The following is a 21,231-nucleotide window of genomic DNA, read 5'->3' on the forward strand; positions in this document are numbered from 1 at the left end:
TGAATTAATCCTCATTTTATTGTGGGACCCCCTGGATCCACTGCTTTGACCCCTGGAGGTCCCCAGACCCCACTTTGGCGAACCGCATGTCTTTTAACGCCTTGGTTTGTTTTCTGTGTGTGTAAACAGATGCGCCCCCTGCAGGCCGCTCTCCCCCACTGCTCCTCCTCCTCCTCCTCCTCCGCCTGCTATACTCCGCTCTCTGACTCCACGGCTCCTCATTCACTAGAAGATGGCGGACTGCGCTCCACTATTAGATGAGGAACTCTCGTCCTTTGTCTTCAATTACCTGACAGAAAACTCCGGCAGCCAGGTAAGACCCGAGCCTCACCGGACGCACCGAACCTCGGGCTTTCCAGCCCGGGGTGCATCTTTGCACGTCCCCGGCCGTAGCGCGCGCTACTCCCGGTTGATGCGAAGCTTTCGCCCGGCTTGTCAGCAGCATCTCACCAGGCACAGCGCTACCCGGCGTCTCGGGTCTGTGTGCGTGTGTGTGTGTGTGTGTGTGTGTGTGTGTGTGTGTGTGTGTGCGTGTGTGTGTGTGAAAGCCTACTATGCCTTGACGTCTGGCTTTCACGTGCGTTTTCTTTTTTGGAGGAAATGTCATCAGCCACGGGCAATTGAGGGAATTTGACGGATTAAAACGAATAAATGTGTGCGTGCCGGTGCTGGGAGCGGAGAGCGGCCGGTGTGTCGCTGCTCGGGGAGGATTATTTGGTATTCAGAGGGGGCGCTTTGGAAACTTTTGACGCATTCTTGAGGGGAAGTTCATTGCCGGAGACTTGGACACGTGGTGCGCCTCCGAACGCATGGACTTAGATAAGGACTATTATGATGGCATGACATTATGATACATATCCACGAACTACGGGGCAGCTTGGCTTTAAAAACATGCAGAGAAAATACTTGTATGCCCTTTTTGTTGATGTGTTACTCTGCTGGTGGGATATTGTGCTTGTATTTATTCGAAGCAGGTTTTATAATAACGTGTTTGTTTGAGGGGGAAACACTGCAAAACACCCGCTGTGTATGTTATGTGTCCACGCCACTATAAGCAGCTTGTCACAGCACCGTCAGCTTAACTGGGGGAAGCTCTGTGTTGGGGATCTGCCGGCTGCTCGGTGCGCCTTTTCATTTCAAGTTCAGCAACTCCCACCGATCATTCTGTCATTTCCTCGCATTGGTCAATTGATCAGACGATGTTCTGCAGGTCAATGGGATGGAGAGGAGACAGTGGGGCTAGGTCAGCTGAGAAAGTTGGTGCGGATCTGAGTTTTCGTAATCGTTTGCGTAATCGTTACGACAACGGTTACAAAACGTTGGACTGGCTCACACGATCGTTTGCTGTGGCTCACCGAAAAGACAGCGGATTCTCCGGCTGTGTGTCCGAAGGGCTGGAGATGACTGACAGTTCATTAACCCACAGTGTGTCTGTGGAGGTCGCACGGAAGGGAGTTTGCAGCGAATTTCAATGTATGCGCCAAACTGCCTTGTGAAATCGCTTCGATTCCGGGATTCCTTGCTTACTGGCAATAATGTGCAACGCCTAAAGCATACATTGCTTTTTTAAATGAATGCATGTGGTCTTTCATTTAAATATGAATGTGTACCACACGTCAAGCAGCACTTATTAAGGAAATATGGGAACTTCTACAACTGGCTCTAATCCCAGAATAATCTCCTGCTCAAGAACCCCGCGGAGGGCGGCAGCGAGTGTTCTCCATTTATAGAAATGGAGATTTCATAATCATGAAGTGATGCACTGCCCCTAAAATATATGCCGAATTTTCTAAGAGAATGTATACATTATTGATGGCTTCCGGGCTGTATAATATGATATATGTATCGTTGCATACACGAAGGGAAACATTCAATGAGAGGATTTCTGAGCAGGGTTTTGGTGAGAAATTCTAATTCTCACACAGCAGATCCCAAAGTATCAGCTCAAATCTCCATCGTCCTGCTTGTAGAGTCGCGCTTCCGAAATATATCGCGTGCACATAAACCTATAAATCCTATAAAACGTCATCGGAAAACAGGACCCTCGGTGTTTCTCCATCACTGTGTGACGTAAGATTGCGTCTTGTTGATTGGTACTGTATTGCTGTGATTGCACGGTCATCAGAGGGTGGGGGTTGAGTGTATGTGCGTGTGTGTGGAGGGGGATCTGTCACAGCTGATTGGCATCTTAAGCAGGTTAATTCAGTGTGTGGTGGTGGGATCCAGGGAGACAGTGTGCTATTTATAACGTGCAGCAATGACATGCGCCTCCACATTACACACACACACACACACACACACACACACACACACACACACACACACACAAGCACACACACGCACACACACACACACACACACACACAAGCACACACACGCACACACAGTACACACTCAGACAGATCTAACAGGTAAATGAGGAAATAAATGCACCATAACATCCCATAATAAAGGAGCTAACAATATGACAACTCATCGTAGTAATATCATACAGTATGATATAACTAGATAGTGACATTCTACATCAATATTTCATCCCGTCCTATGACATCACTCAACTAAAACACACCTATAATTTACTTGTAGGAACATATTGAATGTCTTTTGAGTTCATACATTGGTTTTATTTTACATTTTGGTATTAGTATAAATCACCACAATATTCCTACGGGGACATGAACTATATAAGTGTGACCTTATTAATCTTCTATGACATCAGGATGTTCGTATACCATCTCAATATGTTGACATAATGTAAGATCCTACAACGTGTCTGCACTTAATCAATATACCTTCAAACTGTTGACAAGTGGTGGCAGTAGACTGTATATAAGAAGTGGATGTAGTCAACGTGACGTCGCCGTTTGTGAGCTACGGTTTTGAAGCCTGGAGTTCGGTGTTTTGGCCGTCGCCGTCTTGGTTTCAGGCCATCGTCGTCTGTGGTTTTTGGCAACCAGAAGTGAAACCTGAGGGTGGAGTTCCGCATTGGCTTCACTTTTTCAGAACCGGAGGTCGCCGCGTCGTGGTGGCCCATAGCTTGGACAGCCATTACAAAGTCGCGCTGTGCAGCCAAACATTGTTCAAACAAACAGAACTTTATTTAAACTCCTAGTGAAGGTCTCAGCCTTTCCAAAGATACCAAAGAAAGGCGGAAATCTGGACTATTTCCATTGGATGGAATGGAATGGTAGTCCATAAAACTCTTGTGTTTTTGAATTTTTCGTTCAATGGAAACGTATAGCTTCAGGAAAAGAGCTGGAAGACGCTGATGAAGAGTAAGACGCATATAGAAACATGCATGCGTGCTCGTATATTAGCTCGTATAGCTCTTTCTTCTCATGCTCGTAGTGCTCGTTTGCTGCAAAGTCCTGGAGTGCCACAGAGGGAAGAAGATACAGTAGTATAGATAAGAGAAAGAAAATCGAATCTCACATTGTATCACTGCTTAACTTCTTTCTTTCATGTGTAGTCTGATAAGGTTATCTATTCTACAAGAGCAGCATTAAAATGTTAATATTTACTCAGGGTTATTAGGGCTGGCTGGCTTTCTCTGGGTCTCTCTCTCTCTCTTTCAGTGTGTGTCTATGCAGCTCGCCCCTGCCGGCTGGTTATTGTAATACTACTCTATCCTCGTGACTGGAGTTACAGAACAGGCCTACTGCAGTCATGTGAGTTGTAGTGGAGGGAGGGAGGGAGGGAGGGAGGCGTTACCCGTGACGTAGAGGAGTGACAGGCAGTCACTCCCCCCTCCTCCTAACATCGACCGCTTCCTTCTCTCTCTCTCTCTCTCTGTCGTACAGTCTCTCACTCTTACACTTACATACAGTACACATGCTTACTGTAATTTCTCATTCTTAACATGTCCTTCTTCTATCTTCCTGTATTTCAGAGGCAGTTTATGATACCATTTTTACATTTAGTGGGTTTATTGCACATAGAATCCATGAAAATTAGAACCTGTTGCGATTTCTGGCCCCCATTTGCAAAAATTGTCTGCTTTCCATGTGATTATGTCGGTTAAATGACAAGAAAGGCTGCAGCCTACCAGTGATTTTTGCTGGCCACTTTGACCAAATGTGTAATGCATCTGTAAGGAAGCACACTCATCACCCTGTTCACGTAAAAAAAAGACTCATTATCAAAGCTCAGTTTCTTCTTAACTAAGGCTAAGTACTAATTTCTCCATGAGGAGAGCCGGTGCCTCGGCAGAGGTGGATGTAATGTTTTACTAAAGTCCACAACGATGTCTTTGGTTTTGCAAATATTCCTCTTCAAAGTGATCGTCAGCGATGCCTTCGCTCTTTGATTTATATACACTGCAATCTAACAACAAACGTGTGGTTTTCAGTCGAGTGCATCTCTGGTTTGTGCAGCTTTTCAACACAGTTGCATAAACTACTGATACCACATATGTCGGATGTAAGAAGCAAAGATCATGCTGTAGTTTCACGATGCTACATTGTAGCTTATCGAGATAAAAGCTAAGAAAACGCTGCAATGGATTATTGGTGAAATTGATCAGTAATCGCAGGAGCAGGAAACCGTGTCAAGTGTGGTGGTGACATAGTCACAGTCAGCTGTTCTCAGAGCGGCAGACTGCAGGTGCACTCCTAGGCCTGTTTCAGTGCTAATCATTGACCCGGGTGTTTAGGGCCGGTCTGGGTCCATCCGGGGGATCGACTCTGGGAAGATCAGGCCGACTTAACGTCAGTCACCATATCCTGCTGTAACAGGACACAACCAGCCACAGGGCGCAGGCCTGTAAAATATTATCTACTTTGCCTTTCAGTGTTGCAGTGAAGCAACCTTGAAGAGAAAGTTACATGCGTCAAACAATGTGGATTCTCCCGGTTCCCATTTCCAAACGCACATATTTACCTCTTGGATCGGAACGCAACGCGACACACATGAACCTCATGTGCTTTGAAATCATTTTCTTTCTGCGTCGAGTTTATTTTTGAAGTGCTGTTCGGGTTGGGAAGTCAAGTAAAAATAGTTGCACCAGTTTTACAAGGATTATAACAGTTTTATCCAAATGTGCATCCCAGTTATCCTGCTCCACTGCTCTACTGTCAACATGTTGACAGCATTGATGGACTCTGCGATATAAAGCTGCTGCATCATCGGAACAGTTGCTTTCTTTTCATCAACATTTCATTAACTGAACACTTAATTGAAAGGGTGTGATAAAAAAACACACACATAAGTGGGCAGTCCCAGCCTGAGAGAGTTTGTGAGTTGAAAATTGAAATAGATCAGTAATTGGAAAAACTTTCCCACACACCAACAAATTACTCATTTACTGGCTTCCATGTTTGCCTCCTCTGTGCCCCAAGTTACAGGTTATTATAAAGTAAACTAATCAGCTCTCAAGTGTTTAAAATGTTAATTGCGTCTCTGAAACGATGCCTACACGTACCAAATGGAAAACTTAATAAAGCTTAAAGCCATTACTGTGCTCCTGTGTAGCCCTATAGAGCCCCATACTGCCAGTCAGCACTCTATCCTATAACCATGAAGCCTCTGTGTGTGTGTGTGTGTGTGTGTGTGTGTGTGAGACTGTGTGTGTGGGCATGTGTTCCTACACAGCAGGCGGTCAGCTCTCATCTTTGGCTATTTGGACCGGAAGTCAAACGGTCGCTCACTGACCACATTGAGCTTTTTAATGTAAATACATATGTTTTCTGCTCTCCATGGCATATGATTATGAAGTATCTCCCATCATCGTTATTGGTTTGAATGAAACAGTAACGCTCACTCATCAGTCTCTGATTTACATAACCCTCCCTGATAATGCATCTAGTCTGCAAGCTGGAAGGCACATCGCTTTCTGGACGGGGCCCAATAAATCCAAGTCAAATTGGACAGTGACAGAGAAGAGTGATGGATCCACACAGACAGCCAGGCAGGCAGACAGGTGTATAAATAACGGGGCTTTGAAGCTCCACCTGAGAGTGATGGATACGGGTGTTATTGGCAGTGACTGGGCTTTGCACCGTGCTAGGGACAGACGGACAGACAGACACTCTCACGTTTCCCTCTCCGTCCACGTTCTTTTATCTGTCATTCCCTGTTTTATCCCCAAATTCCGTGCCGCTATCCTTCTCTGTGTGCCTATTCTGTCCGTCTGAGTCGTGATGTGCATTGCTGCAGTGCGATGTGTTCATCTTGCAGTCTCGTCGTGACTCACCTGTCCCTTCTGTCACTGTGCACCGGACACACAAAAACACCACCTGCACACACAAGCTTGGATGCTCAGCATATGTGTAGAAATATGCAACTGCTGTTGCGTCTTTTGATTAGCTGCATTTGAATTTTAGGCATGCATCTGATGTCGTTATTTTTGAGTGGATCACGGTGAGAATGCGTTACAGATTGCCAGCCTACAGTGAGGGGGTCAAACGTCAGGGGGGTCGAGGCATTGTGGCAGGCAGATTAGACAAAATGTTCCCCCTGACCAAAATCTGGGAGAGTAAGATAGGAAAATGGCCGGCAAACGTGTCGTGTTGTTGCAGTTCCTGTGTGTTCAGATGAATGGCAAACTGTTAAATCAGTGAAACGGATACTTCTTCGCTCTGTGATTGCTGCTTAAATTGACTCTGGGGAGGGTAATGTCTCCTAAAGCCACTGCTGTGGCTGTTGGTCACTGTGGTGCTGTGGTGCTGTTAGGGGTCTCTGAATAATTAATAGCGTGGTGATTCATCAGCTGCTCACCCAGGCCTGCTTGGAATGACGGCTCACGCACACACACACACACACACGCACACACACACACACACACACACACACACACACACACGCACACACACACACACACACACACACATGCACTCTCATACACTGGCATTAGGGCAGCACCAGTCTGGATTAAACAAGTAGAATTATGATTTTTGCACTTTTTAAAATAATTGAGATTATCATTTTCTCTCGCCCTTCTTCGTGCCTCTGTAACCTCCTTGTCCCTTTGAGATCTTTTCTGGTGTGCTGATGAAAAGCACAAGGGTCCTGTCATCTTTGTCTGTGCAGTCTGTTAGAAACAGTTTTCATAGCTTTGTTAGCTTCATCATCACCTGAAGTATCAGGTAGTTGTATTCATCTAATCCTTCACAGAACCTACTGTACCAGAGCTACGTTTCTGACATAAACTAGCTTATGATTTACGCGTTATTTTTACGACTTTGAAATAAATGGCCACAGCTCGAGGGAACAGCAAGAGTCGGAGGTCGCAGTGTCTGCAAAAGAAACTGCTCTCAGATCAGTACACGGACCCGGTCTGTAAACTGCCTCCTCAGAATCTCTCAATCCAGTTTGCATCCTGTCTTTGCATGCACACCGCCCGTGATCCTCCAAACACTTCTTCACCCCCTGAGGAGGAGTAGCAGAGCAGCACTCAACCGTGCAAAGTCTCCAACACGCACAATGGCTTCATTGCGTGTTTTAAAGCGAGAGGCAGAGAGAACAGATACGCTGAGAGGGGGAAGAGAAAAAAAGAAATAAGCGATACCAGTGAGCAAGAGTACTATTAGGTATTCATCGTCTGCCTTTTGCCGTCTTAATTTATATGAAAATCTATTCGCTCCGGCACCATGTTCCAGGTTGTTGCCGCTCTCGCTATGACTCAAACCAGAGTGGGATGTGAGGATGTAAATCTCTCTCTCTCTCTCTCTCTCTCTCTCTCTCTCTCTCTCTCTCTCTCTCTCTCTCTCTCTAGGCTATAGTTTCAACACAGATTACATACTTTACAGTCAGTGCTGTGATTCACTTTTATCACCTCATCATCTTTATGCCACATTCAGACACTGCGGATCATAGTGAATTCATCATTTTTGGTTATTTATGGTTAAAACATCATTTGCATTCCGTTTTAACTTCTGCGGCTCACTGGCGGCGAGCAGGTTCAGCATCTTGCCCGTGACATTGGGATAAATGACTGCGCTTGCCGCTGTGGGCGCTACACGGATAACTTTTGCTGTTTTTGAAATGCTTCTATAACAGAGAACATATTGGGATAGCATAGATGCTGCAATAGCATCAGTTATATCACAACTTCAGAGTATTTCTTCATTGAAAGAAGAGCAAAGAACTGCCCCGAAAGCTTTTTCTCCATTAAAAAGATGTTCTCAGTCTTTTTCCCGACTCAATTCAGCAAGAGTTTGATTGACAGGTGGTTCATCCAATCGCCTGGCAAGTATATTTCTTTCAAACAGTTTCTTACGAGGACTTCTCAGATGGTTCTGTGTAACAAACCATCTGTCGGTCTTTTAGGCACACAAAGCACTGTGCTCGTGGTGGACTTGGGTGCAACAGGGTGAATACACTACGCATAGATGGCAGGAAGTGGAGCCCAAAAGGGGCCCAAAACAAAGGTTTGCTCCGCCCCCCCCCCCCACACCCAACATGATAATGTGCTCATGTTCTACAGCCTTTTGTTCTTGTCCTGTAGTCGGCACACTTTGGATGCTTTCTGTGTTGCTTCTGTGTAAATATTGTCATTCAGGTTCAAAAATCAACACATTGATTGTCTCATTCAGTTCTTTGCCTCAAACGATGGTTAAAGTGGCCTTGTGTTGTGCTAAGACTATGTAGAGGCACGGGATGATCACTGCATACATCCCTCATCTGAATTCCTCCTCACATCTCTCATCATTTCTTTTTATCCAAGCACCTATGTTGACATTTGTGTACATGTACAGATGTGTGTGTGTGTGTGCGTGTGCGTGTGCCATCTGTCCTTAGCTAACCTTTACGAGCAATTTGTATTCATCACAGGGACCCTGTTGCTATATTGATAGTGTCAACATGAGCGCGAGGCTGTTTGCCATTAACCGCACATACGTGCACACACCAGCGCCCGCACACACACACACACACACACCGCAGCTTGGTCCAACACCTGTGGGAGATAGCAAGGGGTTGAGGGAGAGGGAATCCAATCTCACCCAGAAGCTCAGGGCTTTGTAGGGAAGCATGCGGAGGCCCAGCGGTCGCCGAGCGAGCTGGCTGCCCTATTTCTTCAAAGCTCTCCTCCTCTGTTACCTGATTTAACACGGGGGCAGCCACCAGGGAAATGTCTTATTTTAAAGAGCGCACCGAGTGCTGCGCCTCTTGCTAAAAATCTGCCGAGATGAGAGGCAGATGAGATGAGAGGGATGCTGATTCCAAAAGCAACATGTCAGCGTTGCAGGGGGCCTGGTGTTGGCCATCACTCCACATCTGTACAGGAAGTGGCATTTGAAGCATAGATCATCGTCGTGGGAGGGATTGGATGTTGGGAATCCGAAGGTTGCACAGCGTATAACGTTCTGTTTTTAGAGGGAATCACACGGCTGCATTTCAGCTAATATAATGGAATTAGAACCATGTTTGAATCACTAATTTGGAAAAATCTTTCGGATGCCAACTCAACTTTTAACACATTTCTTTCAATAAACTGATTCATATTAGCACTTGAACAATAAGGTTCAATGTTGTCCACAGCTGTAAAAAGTGAGATTTGAACTTATCTGCCACTGTAAAAAGTAGGGTGCTTGTTCAAAGTCTACTACAGTAAGAAAAATGCACTTTGACACTTTCTGCTGTTGTTAACATTGAGACTTTGACACTTTGCAGCGCTGTAATAAAACACAGGAGATGAATGGTAGTTGTGCGCAGGCTGGAGGTGTAAATGCCGCTCCGATATTGGTTCGGGCGCCGTCACAGTCCACAAAGTAGGTCTCTCTCTCTCTCTCTCTCTCTCTCTCTCTCTCTCTCTCTCTCTGTCTCTCTGTCTCTCTCTCTCTCTCTCTCTCTCTCTATCTCTGTCTCTGTCTCTGTCTCTCTCTCTCTCTCTCTCTCTCTCCCCCCCTTGACATTTTGCCAGTGTTTTGGCTGGGACTCGCCCCGACTTAGCTGTCTGACAGATCGAGTTGTAAAGATGTCTGGACCATGGATCGGCAAGCATCCAACTGCACAACATCTTCTGACACCAACACTATAGCCTGCTGCTCCCAAGAGGGGACACACATATATTTATGTATATATATATATATATACACACACAGCTGGTATGCCAACCAAGATGTATACCAGTATGCATTTTCCCTCCCAATAATCCACCGGTGCAGCAGGATTATTGTGTGTGATTACGACTCATGCTGCTCAAGGTTAAGGATTACAGGGTGCATTCATGGGTAATGCAGAGTTTCTAAACGGTTCCTCTGCTGAGTAATGCAGCAGCAGGGATGTGAGCTTGTTGATACACTGATTTACTGCAAACCAGCTAAGTCTATGAGAAAATGACTCCACTTCTCTCTTGATTTATTACCTCAGTAAACATTGTAAACATGGTTTTATGGTCTCAATCTCTAGTTTCAAGTCTTCTTCAATACAGCATGATGTTCATTTAGTACATTATGGTCCATTTAGAGTCAAACAGACCATAAAGCAGGGGATGCTTTAGGGCGGGGCTACACAATGATTGACAGGGCGTTTTTCAGGCTGGGATTTGTGTTTTTGGCAGCATTCAAGTGCAGCGGTTTTCACTTTAGTCTATGAAATCTGTTATTGTAGCAGTAATAGTAGAAGCAGCAGTAGTGGTAGTAGTAGTAGGAGTATATTACCTGATATACTACCTAATAGTGGTTTTGTTATGGTTTCAGAAGTAGCACTGGAAGTTTTAGCAATAGACAAAGTAGTAGTATTGCACCACTACTACTAGTAGTAGTAGTAGTAGTAGTGGTAGAGGTGGTAGTGGCAGTACCAGTAGTAGACACAATAATCATGTGACTGTTAAGCAGGTCTGTTTATTGTCTCAACACGACGGTTGGTATATGTCTACTGTAGCCTGCTGCACCCTCCAGTCTGTGTGTGCGTGCGTGTGTGTGTGTGTGTGCGTGTGTGTGTGCGTGTGTGCGTGAGAGTGTGTGTGAGAGTGTGTGGCATCTCAAGGGCACTGGTGTAAATGAGAGAAAAGGTTAAAGGAAATTTCCATGGCATGGTGAACGTGGCCATGAGGGCAAGACAACACACACACTCACACACACACACACACACACACACACACACAGATGCCAACATGGCATACAGCCGTGGCAACCAGTGCCAGGGGACGGCAAGCACCGACTGGTGTGAACATGCACTTTTGCCATAGTAATCTTTTAGCACGGCTTATCACATTCAGTACAGTTGTATTTGATATGGTTTGATGCATAGCACATGCACGCACGCACGCACGCACACACACACACACCTCTCCTCTTCCATTACTCTACTTTAACAGCTATTTGTTGTTATTTTTAGATGTTGCTTCGTCAGGTAAAAGGCACATTAACCTGTGAGTGATTGGTTCATAATGTACAGAATTACCATAAGATCTCCACGTGGGTTTGGACGGTCGTTGCGTTCAATCTCATCTCGATTAAATCTCCAGCCAAAATAACAGAGATTATCACTTACGAGCCTTGAAGTAACTTAGTTACCGCAGACTAACGTAATAACTCATCAGATATTAATAAATTGCCTCTCTGTAGGAGTCCAAAATGCAATAACCCTGAGATTGTGATATAGTCTCCTGATAATGCGATTTCATTTCACTGATAATTCATAACGATAAACACATTAGGGCGGGGTTGGCGCGCAGTAATGGGGCTCAGGCGGCTCTGCAGCTGTTGGCGATGGAAAGTTTAGAGGTGTGTATTTGTTGTGATTGTGTGTGTGTGTGTGTGTGTGTGTGTGTGCGTGTGCGTGTGTGTGTGTGTGTGTGTGTGTGTGTGTGCGTGTGGGTTGAAAGTAGGCAGGCTTCTACCTGCACATAGCATAGAGGGTGAGGCTATTAGTTGGATGCAAACACACTGGCACACACACAAACACACACACGGTAGCATTCATGCCATACATGGCTTGTGCATACATGTTCCCAGTAAACCTTAAAGCTTGTTTCTAACTGTAAGTCACTGCCACTAATCCCTCCGGCCTCCCTTTTGCGTGTGCTCTTATTTCTTCTTCTTCTTCTTCCGCTTTATATATCGTCATCCTCTTCCTCCATTCAACTCTCTCTCTCTCTCTCTCTCTCTCTCTCTCTCTCTCTCTCTCTCTCTCTCTCTCTCTCTCTCTCTCTTTCACTCATTGACCTACTTCCCAAAGGCTGCTCAGGCTTGCGTGACCACAGTGCTCATTTCTACGGTGATATGGCATTACGTACACACCACACATGCACATATACATATTTACAGCTATACACGCACATGTAAGCATCCGTACCGTGCATGAAGAGTGCAGACCTGCTTCCGGGCTGCTGTGTTATTAAAACAAGAGGCTCAACACCAACAATGAGATGCCTGTCTCTGTGAGTACGAGTTTTAGATATGGTTTGCAACCACTTAGAATGTTTTGTCTAATATTGATGTATGTTACGCAAATGTATGTTTGCTAATATTTTTGCCCAAAAACAGGTTACATTTGAATGCAGAGATTGAGCCAATAATTTGCATTAATATGCTGTAATGACTAAAAGTGAGACCTGGCTGTTGGGAGCGTGGAGGTTCAGGTTAATAAGGAAATTATTTCAAATCAATCAACTGTGACTCGTTACTTTTCCGTTTCTCTCTCTCTCACTCACTCCGTCTGTCGGCAGGCGGTTATTATCCGATCCCCATCAGCGGATTAAAAACAAGTGGCGTCTTGTTGAGTGCACCCAGAAAAATATCAACACACCCATGCTGCATTGTGTAGTACAACCTCTCTCCTTCATTGTGTTACACACACACACACACCAAGGCGGCTGTGATGCAACAGCCGTAATGAGCCAAATTCTTTCATGGTGAGTGTGTGCGTTTGTCTGAGCATGTGTTTGAACATGTGCACGGAGCTTTTATGGGCTATGTGTGCCGAGCGTAGTTATTAATGTGTGCACGCTGGTAAATGTTTGAGTGTTGTATGAGTGTGTGTGTAAATATGTGCGTGTTCCTTCTCCTCCTCCTGCTGTTGGACACTGAATGTTAATAGAGCGTCTTGACAGCTGAGCAGTTGTTCAGAGTGTCTGAACACTGCGGACCCGATCAGCATGTCCTGGTTGTATCGTCACTTGGCTGTTGGAATTCTTTGCTGTGTTTTCTCTGCATTAATATCCACAGTTCTTCTGGAAAACCTGTGTGTGTGTGTGTGTGTGGAAGCAGCTGGAGCAGCGATCTGTGCTGATGCATCACAGTGATTTGTGTCATCTTGAGGCATGAAATAAATATGAGCACAGATATATGCCCCTTAGTTTTCATTCTTGACAATTTCAATGACAGTGACAGCAATCATATCACACCTACAGGGTCAGTCGTATGCAGCTGTTAAAACAATAATAATGATGATACATAGTTTATCGATATATATATTGTTGTTTTTTTAACACTCTGGTATCCAATCTGCCCTTCAGTTCAGGTATCAGAATCAGTATTGAGAAGGAAACAAATGGTATCAGAACATCTCTAGTTAGAAGATGTTTGATTATGTTGAGTCAGTTAGTAATAGTGCTGGGTATCGACCAAAATAACCCCGAAATCATTATCAAGTATCCTTAAAACCATCCTTTTTGTGCCCAGATTAAAATGGCTATTTGTATGGTTTCCCTCACAGCCAATCACCACAAGCATTCTTCAGTTTAATTGACACGTGATTGGCCCAGAGCCCCGGCAGCTACAACCCATACAGCCGGGATTGCCTGCCTGCACACAGCGCTGAAAACGGAGACGTCTGAGCCGGCTGCTAACGGTGCAAACGGTGCTAACAGCGCGAACAGACAGAGCTTCCATTCACATGGTATTGAATGAAACTCTATTGGTATCAGTATCACTTTAAGGGTACTGGTATTGGGATTTTTTCATCCGTAACGCATCCCTAGTCAGTACGTTATTGATTGATCAGGAGGCCGGTGTTAGTTGATAGTGGTTTCAGTGTATTTCCAGTACGACAGAGAGACGCCATGTCTGAAACCACCAAACTGCCAATAACAGCAGCACTGTTTGTGCGTGTAGAGGCCTACGTGGTGTGTGCAGCGTGTTCCTGCCCAAAGCCTCTCTCAGACTGTGCAGCGGCTACACACCTGTATTTCCTGTCATCACACACCTTTCAGTCTGTTTTATTGCACACACACACACATACACACACACACACACCCACACACACCCACACACACACACACACTGCTTCATGCTTTCCCCTCAACTCTGCTCGGTTTCCTGCTTCTCTCAGCAGCGCCTGACCCCGTTTCAACCATCTCTACTCCATCTCCACTCTTTTCACTTTTCATTTATTCCCTCTCCCATTCACTCTTTGGCAATGTGTCTCTCTTCCTCTCAATTTACTGTATTCATTCCTTTCACCCTCTTTCTGATTCATTTGCTTTCTCTTCGATGTCAGCATTGCTCTCTCCCTCTTTCTCCCTCTTTCTCTCTCTCGCTGCATTTCACTTCAATATCGCTGTAGTTTGGAGCTGCTTGGTTTGAGATAGCAGTTTATCGGGTCAGCAAACACACACACACACACACACACACACACAGTGACATGTACAAGTGACCGTAAATGATTGACGGACGTTTTGTCAATCAAATCTGGGATTTGGTTTCGACAGCACACAGCGACAGGATGAGGAGCATGAAGACTGTCACAGATGGAGATGGGCCGATAGTCAATTGACACAGCAGGAAATACAGAGAGAGAGAGAGAGAGAGAGAGAGAGAGAGAGAGAGAGTCTGGGAGTCTTCATGGTCTGATAGCTTATCGATTCCTCTGCAGGTGATTTCGGGAGGAAGACGATTGGGCCAGGAAGACAGAAAGTAGAGAAAAGAGACAGACAGGTGAGGGGAGTGGGTGAGAGAGATAGTGAAGGGAAGAAAGGGTCTCATTATTGAGGCAGATGAAAGCAGATGTCGAAAGGGTCTATTTGTCTGAGGTATGATTTTGAAAAATAGAGGGAAAGACCATGACCTTTGCTTCACCCTTCTATCGGTTGCATGCATTTTTTGGGAGGGATTTTAATTGCATTTATAGGAACTGAGTGCAAAGAAACGCTTTAAAGGGTCTTTAAAAGAAAGAAAGTTGTCATCACCTAGAAAAGAACCAAAGTTATTGTTTTAAGGACTGAAAGGAAGAACGGCAGAATCAAAAGGATAACTCTGGTTAGTCCACAAGCTTATCAGTAAGCCTTAGAAAACCAACATTTTGCCCTTTAGTAGATGTCCAGGCTGAGAAGTAGCCATTTATGGCCGTGGTTTCTCCTGCAGTTTTAACTAGGCTAATTAGTAAGCCCTTTATGGCCATTTTAGTGGGAAGCTGTGTGAAAAACAGCCCTGCAAAGCCTCATCTCCTCCTGCAGAGCAAAGCACGCTAACGAGCATGTGTTGGCTAGCACTTTATAGCTTTGCAGTAGCTTAGCATCAGCCTCTGTCAGCCCGTAATGGCCTTGGTTGCTCCCGTCTTGCAAACCAGACTCAGTTAGCCTCAGATTGCTCACATTCTACTGAATAAAGGGCGTTTCTCACCAGTGCAATGCGAAACATGCAGGGCAGGAATACAGAAATCCTGCAAGCAAATTCTCCGCATGACAACTAATCACTCGGCTTCTGGTGAAAATGATTGGCATTGTCATCAGGCCCAATGAGTTTCCTCTTATGGAGCCTCCACACTCATCTCGACAGAGAACGTCTAGGGGGCTAAACTTAACTACACGATACATAAACTAATCGGATCCTAAATTTGATGCTAACGTTAGCTGTTGCGGCCCTGTCCTAACATATAACGTTCAGCCACATTACCATCCTCATCGTATCCCAGCTGCGACGCACGTGGCTAATTGATGTCAGCCGGAACAAAGGTTTTTATTGGTCAAACATATATTTCAACAGGCGGAAATCCGCTGAAATTTTGTTTCTCCCTCACAAATATTCAACAAGCATTCCTAAAATAAAATAAATAAAAAATATTTGAAACGAAAAATCCATGCTTGGTGTGAAATGGTTTAAACCTACTAGCCCTGGTTGACCTGAATAAACCATTTTTACGTATTCACATGAGTGAGCCTTGGTTGGCCCGTGTTGGCCCTGCAGTGCTAATCATGCTAGTTGGAAGGCCCCGTTTTGCCCCGTTTCGCCCCGGTCCGCCCTGCGTCAGAGCACTGGGTGATGCTATTTGATACTCAGGTCAGAGCCAGGCCTGCATTCTCTCCATTGTGGCTTTATGTGTGTTTGGGTGGTGTTACTGCCGCGTATTGTCTGGTAATGTAGTGGACCGCCTACTAGGAAGACTGAATGATCACCCTGTGTGTGTGTGAGTGTGTGAGAGGGTGTATGTGTGTCCTGGTCCCATTAGAATAGCAGCCTTGCTCCGGTTCATTAGTTCCATTGCCAGCAGCTGAATGAGGAGCCGAACACCTCGGAAACCGGCGTAGAGAAAAAGCCTTCTAGAGCGTCCTGTGCTTCCTAGCGCTCCGGTTGTGTTCTTGTATCGTTGCCACCTGCGCAACAGGAAGACAGGCGGCCAATACAGATTCATAGCCGTTTATTGTGTGCCTTTGTTGTGCTGCACAGTTAGATCAAACAAAGTCCAATCTTTTTTTAGCGCTGTTGTGAGGTGTGGCAGGAGACTTGACCTGTTTGTTTTTTTTAATAATAATTCAGACATGGCTGCTCAAAGATTAGTGACGAAAGCCTAACGAGATTTGAGATGCCATCAAGGTAAAACCTCAAAAACATAATTCTCTACCTCAAATCTTGAATTCGTAAGTAAATATAAAAACATTTACCATAAAAAAGTAATGGCAAGGTATCATTTTAGCTGCAGTCTTTGAGAAAAGACCACATTGTCTCCCAGCAGCACCGCGGTAATGCTTCACTACTGTATGTGGTTGTGTAGTAATCCAGCTCGGTTGGATGATTGACTGGGAGCAAATGTGCCTGTTTTCTCTCGAATGGAAAGAAATGTCAAGACTGCTGAGATGACTAACGCTTGCATAAGAACATCCTACACACACACAGACACACACACACACAGACAGTTGCACACTTTACAGCTCGTCAAACACCCACAAATTTGCAAATTCGTGTGCCCGAGAGAAACCGTTGTGACGCTCCGCTCATGGCTGGAACGATCCCGCTTCACGGAAGTCAGACATCTGTCTGGTTTCCCCTTTGAACCTCAGCACGTTGCTTTTACGCACCCACAATTTGAGGGTCGGGGGTCGCATTAAAAAAAAACAGTGCGTGTGTGTGTGTGTGTGTGTGTGAGAAAGACAGAGGGGGACCGAGGGTGTGGTGTGGTAACAGAATGAGGTGGTGGCGTGAAGGTCGATCGGCCGCTATAAACATGGTCACACACACGTGCACACACTAACGCACAAGGTCTCGCATCAGCTGTCTGTCCCGCCCTGCCCGTTATTAACTGCGACATTTTCAGAGCTACCTCAGCTATACGTGTGTGTGTGTGTGTGTGTGTGTGTGTGTGTGTGTGTGTGTGTGTGTGTGTGTGTGTGTGTGTGTGTGAAGGCCAGTTCCAGCCTGCCAGGTGAAAGATTTGCTGCAGACATGGTGACAGCGAGGGACAATTATCAAAGCAGCTGCTACCTTTAAGAGGAGAGAAACGCATAAAAGACGTTTTATCTGGAATATCTTCAGGAGTTGGACTGTTGCTTGTCTCTTTCTCTGTTTTCTGTCATTTAATTGTTCAAACTATTAGTTGATTAAGTGGAAAAAAATCAGTATTTGTAAAAATGAGAAACAGCTAATCAGATTTCTTATGAAGATATTTTAGATTTTGAACTGTGAACTCATCTTCGTAGGCTTTCAGTTATATGTGGCAGTTGGTCTTTATTCATAAGATTGCAGTGGTAGTACTGCTTCATGTAGTTAATCATATATGGTCAGACAAAAGGTGTGTGTGTGTGGACAAACAGCCATGATGGCAAAATACAAGAGGACATTGTGTCTGCGAGCGGTTTGTGTACAAACAGCATTTCGAATGTTCCGTCTTAACTTGGTGTGTGTGTGTGTGTGTGTGTGTGTGTGTGTGTGTGTTTCAGTGTGTTTTTTTTGTGGGTCAGCCAGAACATAATGGCAAAATAAAAGCATGTATGTGTGTGTGATGAAGAGAGGAAGCAGATCTTTTGATGGGACAGCTGGGAAGTTCAAAGCCCGTGCCTGATGACGAACACACACACATATATTCTGCTTTTTGTACTCTCCACAGCTGCAGTGACACACAAACACACACACACGCCTCTCAGAAGCAGGTTCACTTTCTGCAGAGCTGTATTTAGAGATAAACCAGGAGGTCAAAGGTCGCAGTACAAAGTCGATGTCTCTTCGTCTTTGTTTCTCTCTCTCTCTCTCTTCTACCTAATATGGCTCTGCTGCTGCATGAGTCTCTCCGTCACGTGGGTTGCAGTGCGGCGGGGAGGCCACACACACAATCAAACACAATCAAACACACACACACTGTGATTCTTGGTACTCCAGGGGTTGCTGCATTGTGTTAGAAGTGTTTGTTTAGTTGTGTGTATTTGTGTGAGAGATGATCTCTGCTCTCCTGCAGTTTGTGGAGGCAAAATCTCTTAAATCCTCTCCGGCTTTCTGTTGATTCATCGATACCACTGTTGATGTTTTGGTCTCGTTCCCTATTTTTCCCTCTTGTTTCCTTTTGTCTCCTCTTCTTTTCACTCGTCACTGACTTCCTCCATCGTGGCTTCTCTCTCGCTTCCTCTCATCCTCATTTCTCTTCATTCTTTAAACCCTGTTTGTTTTCTCACCTCTGCTCTCCCTGCCTTCTTTCCTTGCTTCCCTCTCCTCTCCTTCCCTTCCCTTCTTTCCCTGCTTTCCTTTCCCCTTCCCCTTCTCCTTTCCTCTCCTTCCCTTCTTTCCTTGCTTCCCTTTCCCCTTCTCCTCTCCTCTCCTCTCCTCTCTTCCCCTCTCCTCTCCTCTCCTCTCCTCTCCTCTCCTGTCCTCTCCTCTCCTCTCCTCTCTTCCCCTCTCCTCTCCTCTCCTCTCCTCTCCTCTCCTGTCCTCTCCTCTCCTCTCTTCCCCTCTCCTCTCCTCTCCTCTCCTCTCCTCTCCTCTCCTCTCCTCTCCTCTCCTCTCCTCTCCTCTCTTCCCCTCTCCTCTCCTCTCCTCTCCTCTCCTGTCCTCTCCTCTCCTCTCCTCTCTTCCCCTCTCCTCTCCTCTCCTCTCCTGTCCTCTCCTCTCCTCTCTTCCCCTCTCCTCTCCTCTCCTCTCCTCTCCTCTCCTCTCCTGTCCTCTCCTCTCCTCTCTTCCCCTCTCCTCTCCTCTCCTCTCCTCTCCTGTCCTGTCCTCTCCTCTCTTCCCCTCTCCTCTCCTCTCCTCTCCTCTCCTCTCTTCCCCTCTCCTCTCCTCTCCTCTCCTGTCCTGTCCTCTCCTCTCTTCCCCTCTCCTCTCCTCTCCTCTCCTCTCCTCTCCTCTGCTGTATATTTTCCGATGTCAGCACGATGTGATCTCTTGCTTCTGTAAGTTGTTTTCAGGCTTTTCTTTGATTGGGAACATTTCTAGCTTTCTTTTTTTATTAGCTGTGTTTTTGTGTGCGTCAGTGCAGCAGACTGTTGTTGTGATTTGGAGGCAAATCTCATACATTTAACCATCTGTGAGATTAGTGAAATGGTCTTTTTTATGCCGCCGCAGCTGTAAAAGCGCCTTCAGACTCTGAAAATACTGAAAAGTAACTTCAGAAAAATATCCACCACCAGGAAAGTGAGTCATATTTGACAAAATGTTTGGTAAAAAGACAGGGAGCTCTTGATCAAAAGGTGTGACTGTATCATCAAATTCATTAACATCACATTTAAGAGGAAAGGGCATCTCTGTATTCAGGCCCAACTTCTCATTTCTACTGAAGGGCTTTGAGTCTAGTTCCTAGTTATTCACATATTCTGTATTAATGGTCTAGCTGGCTGTTGGGAAATGTAATTGTACTCGTGCCTACATGCAGAAAAGCCTCCTGTCTGTAAAGCAACTATTGTTTGAATCTAAACTGCAGGTTATTTCAACGTTGGATTGAAACATGGCGGTGTGTTGGACTGGTACTGCTCTGGAAGTGGTTGTACTAAATCTATGTATGTTAAGCCATTAAGCCCCGGTTATCCTCCTCACATTGGGCTAAGCAGCCTAGTGTGCTGCAGGTGGAATGGCAGAAATAGTGTTGGAAAGCCTGCGACCGATGGGATCCAACGGAAACACGGCTCCTGATTGTTTGTATCTTTCTTCCTTCCTCCCCCGTCACAAAGTGGCGTGTGGCGGTATCGGCCCCCGTATTACTTTTTGTACTAAGCTCAAAACATTTAAGGCTTTCTTTTCACACTTTGTCTTGCCAGCAAAGACTCCAATTGGAGACTAATTTCAGCGCTTAATTGCTGAGGAATAACGAAGAAATATAAATGACCCTCCTGTATAATAATAAAAGTAGTATAGGGAAGGAGGCGAAGTTGAACTGAGCGAGTGCATGAAGGTGAAGACACAGAGGAAAAGATGACACAGAAACACATATTTGTCCTCTAATCATGTCTGTGTTGAACATCAGCTTTTCTAATATACTGTACACTGTTGTGTGTGTGTGTGTGTGTGTGTGTGTGTGTGTGAGCTTCGTCTGCGATGATGTGTCACCCCCGGTATTCCTCACTCCGCTCAAGGACGCCATCGCTGATTGCACCGGCCACCCTCCACTGCCTCTGTGTGCGTCTTGAGTGATGTGTGTGACAAGGTGTGTGTGTGTGTGTGTGTAGCAGTGACTGGTTGCCAGTGGTGTGAGGTGACTAAGTGGGGGACTAAGCTTTGTGTGTGTGTGTGTGTGTGTGTGTTGGAGGGGGGTTCACAGATATACGAGCAGATCCATCACTTGATACAGGTTTGTGTGTGTGTGTTGAGGACACACACCTCTCATCACAGTGGGAGGCCTGACACTCGATCATAGCAGCAACCGATACGCCGCTCACCGCCTGCATGCACGGCTCTCTGTGCTTGTGTGTGTGTGTGTGTGTGTGTGTGTGTGTGTGTGTGCTTCCATTGTGCATGCCGAGGGCAACATACTCCAACACTGCAGGCTAACAGCTTACAGCTCAGTCTTAATGTTAGCATGCATCAAGAAACCCCGCGTGGCCGCTGCACAGGTGTGACCTCCATTCTCACATTGCGGTGTCTCCAGGACGTAAAGCCGCCATATTGGAGGAGCCGTAGTAGTAGTATTAGTATTAGTAGTAGTGACAGCTGGCTGTCG

The 21,231-nt window shown here is 45.6% G+C and overlaps 1 protein-coding gene across 1 annotated transcript in view; it reads left to right on the forward strand.

Moving 5' to 3' along the window:
• Nucleotides 1-203: 203 nt before the first annotated feature.
• The window catches only part of ppargc1b (peroxisome proliferator-activated receptor gamma, coactivator 1 beta), an 86,850-nt gene continuing 65,822 nt past the window's right edge, over nucleotides 204-21,231 (forward strand). The window contains exon 1 of the mRNA XM_076105283.1: nucleotides 204-313. Within this exon, the coding sequence (XP_075961398.1) occupies nucleotides 233-313 (81 nt within the window). The 5' untranslated portion in view covers nucleotides 204-232. The remainder of the gene's footprint in view (nucleotides 314-21,231) is intronic.

The sequence above is a fragment of the Anarhichas minor genome, unplaced genomic scaffold (genome assembly GCF_050575085.1).
Source record: "Anarhichas minor isolate MPS153535 unplaced genomic scaffold, ASM5057508v1 ptg000031l, whole genome shotgun sequence".
Taxonomy (NCBI): Eukaryota; Metazoa; Chordata; class Actinopteri; order Perciformes; family Anarhichadidae; genus Anarhichas; species Anarhichas minor.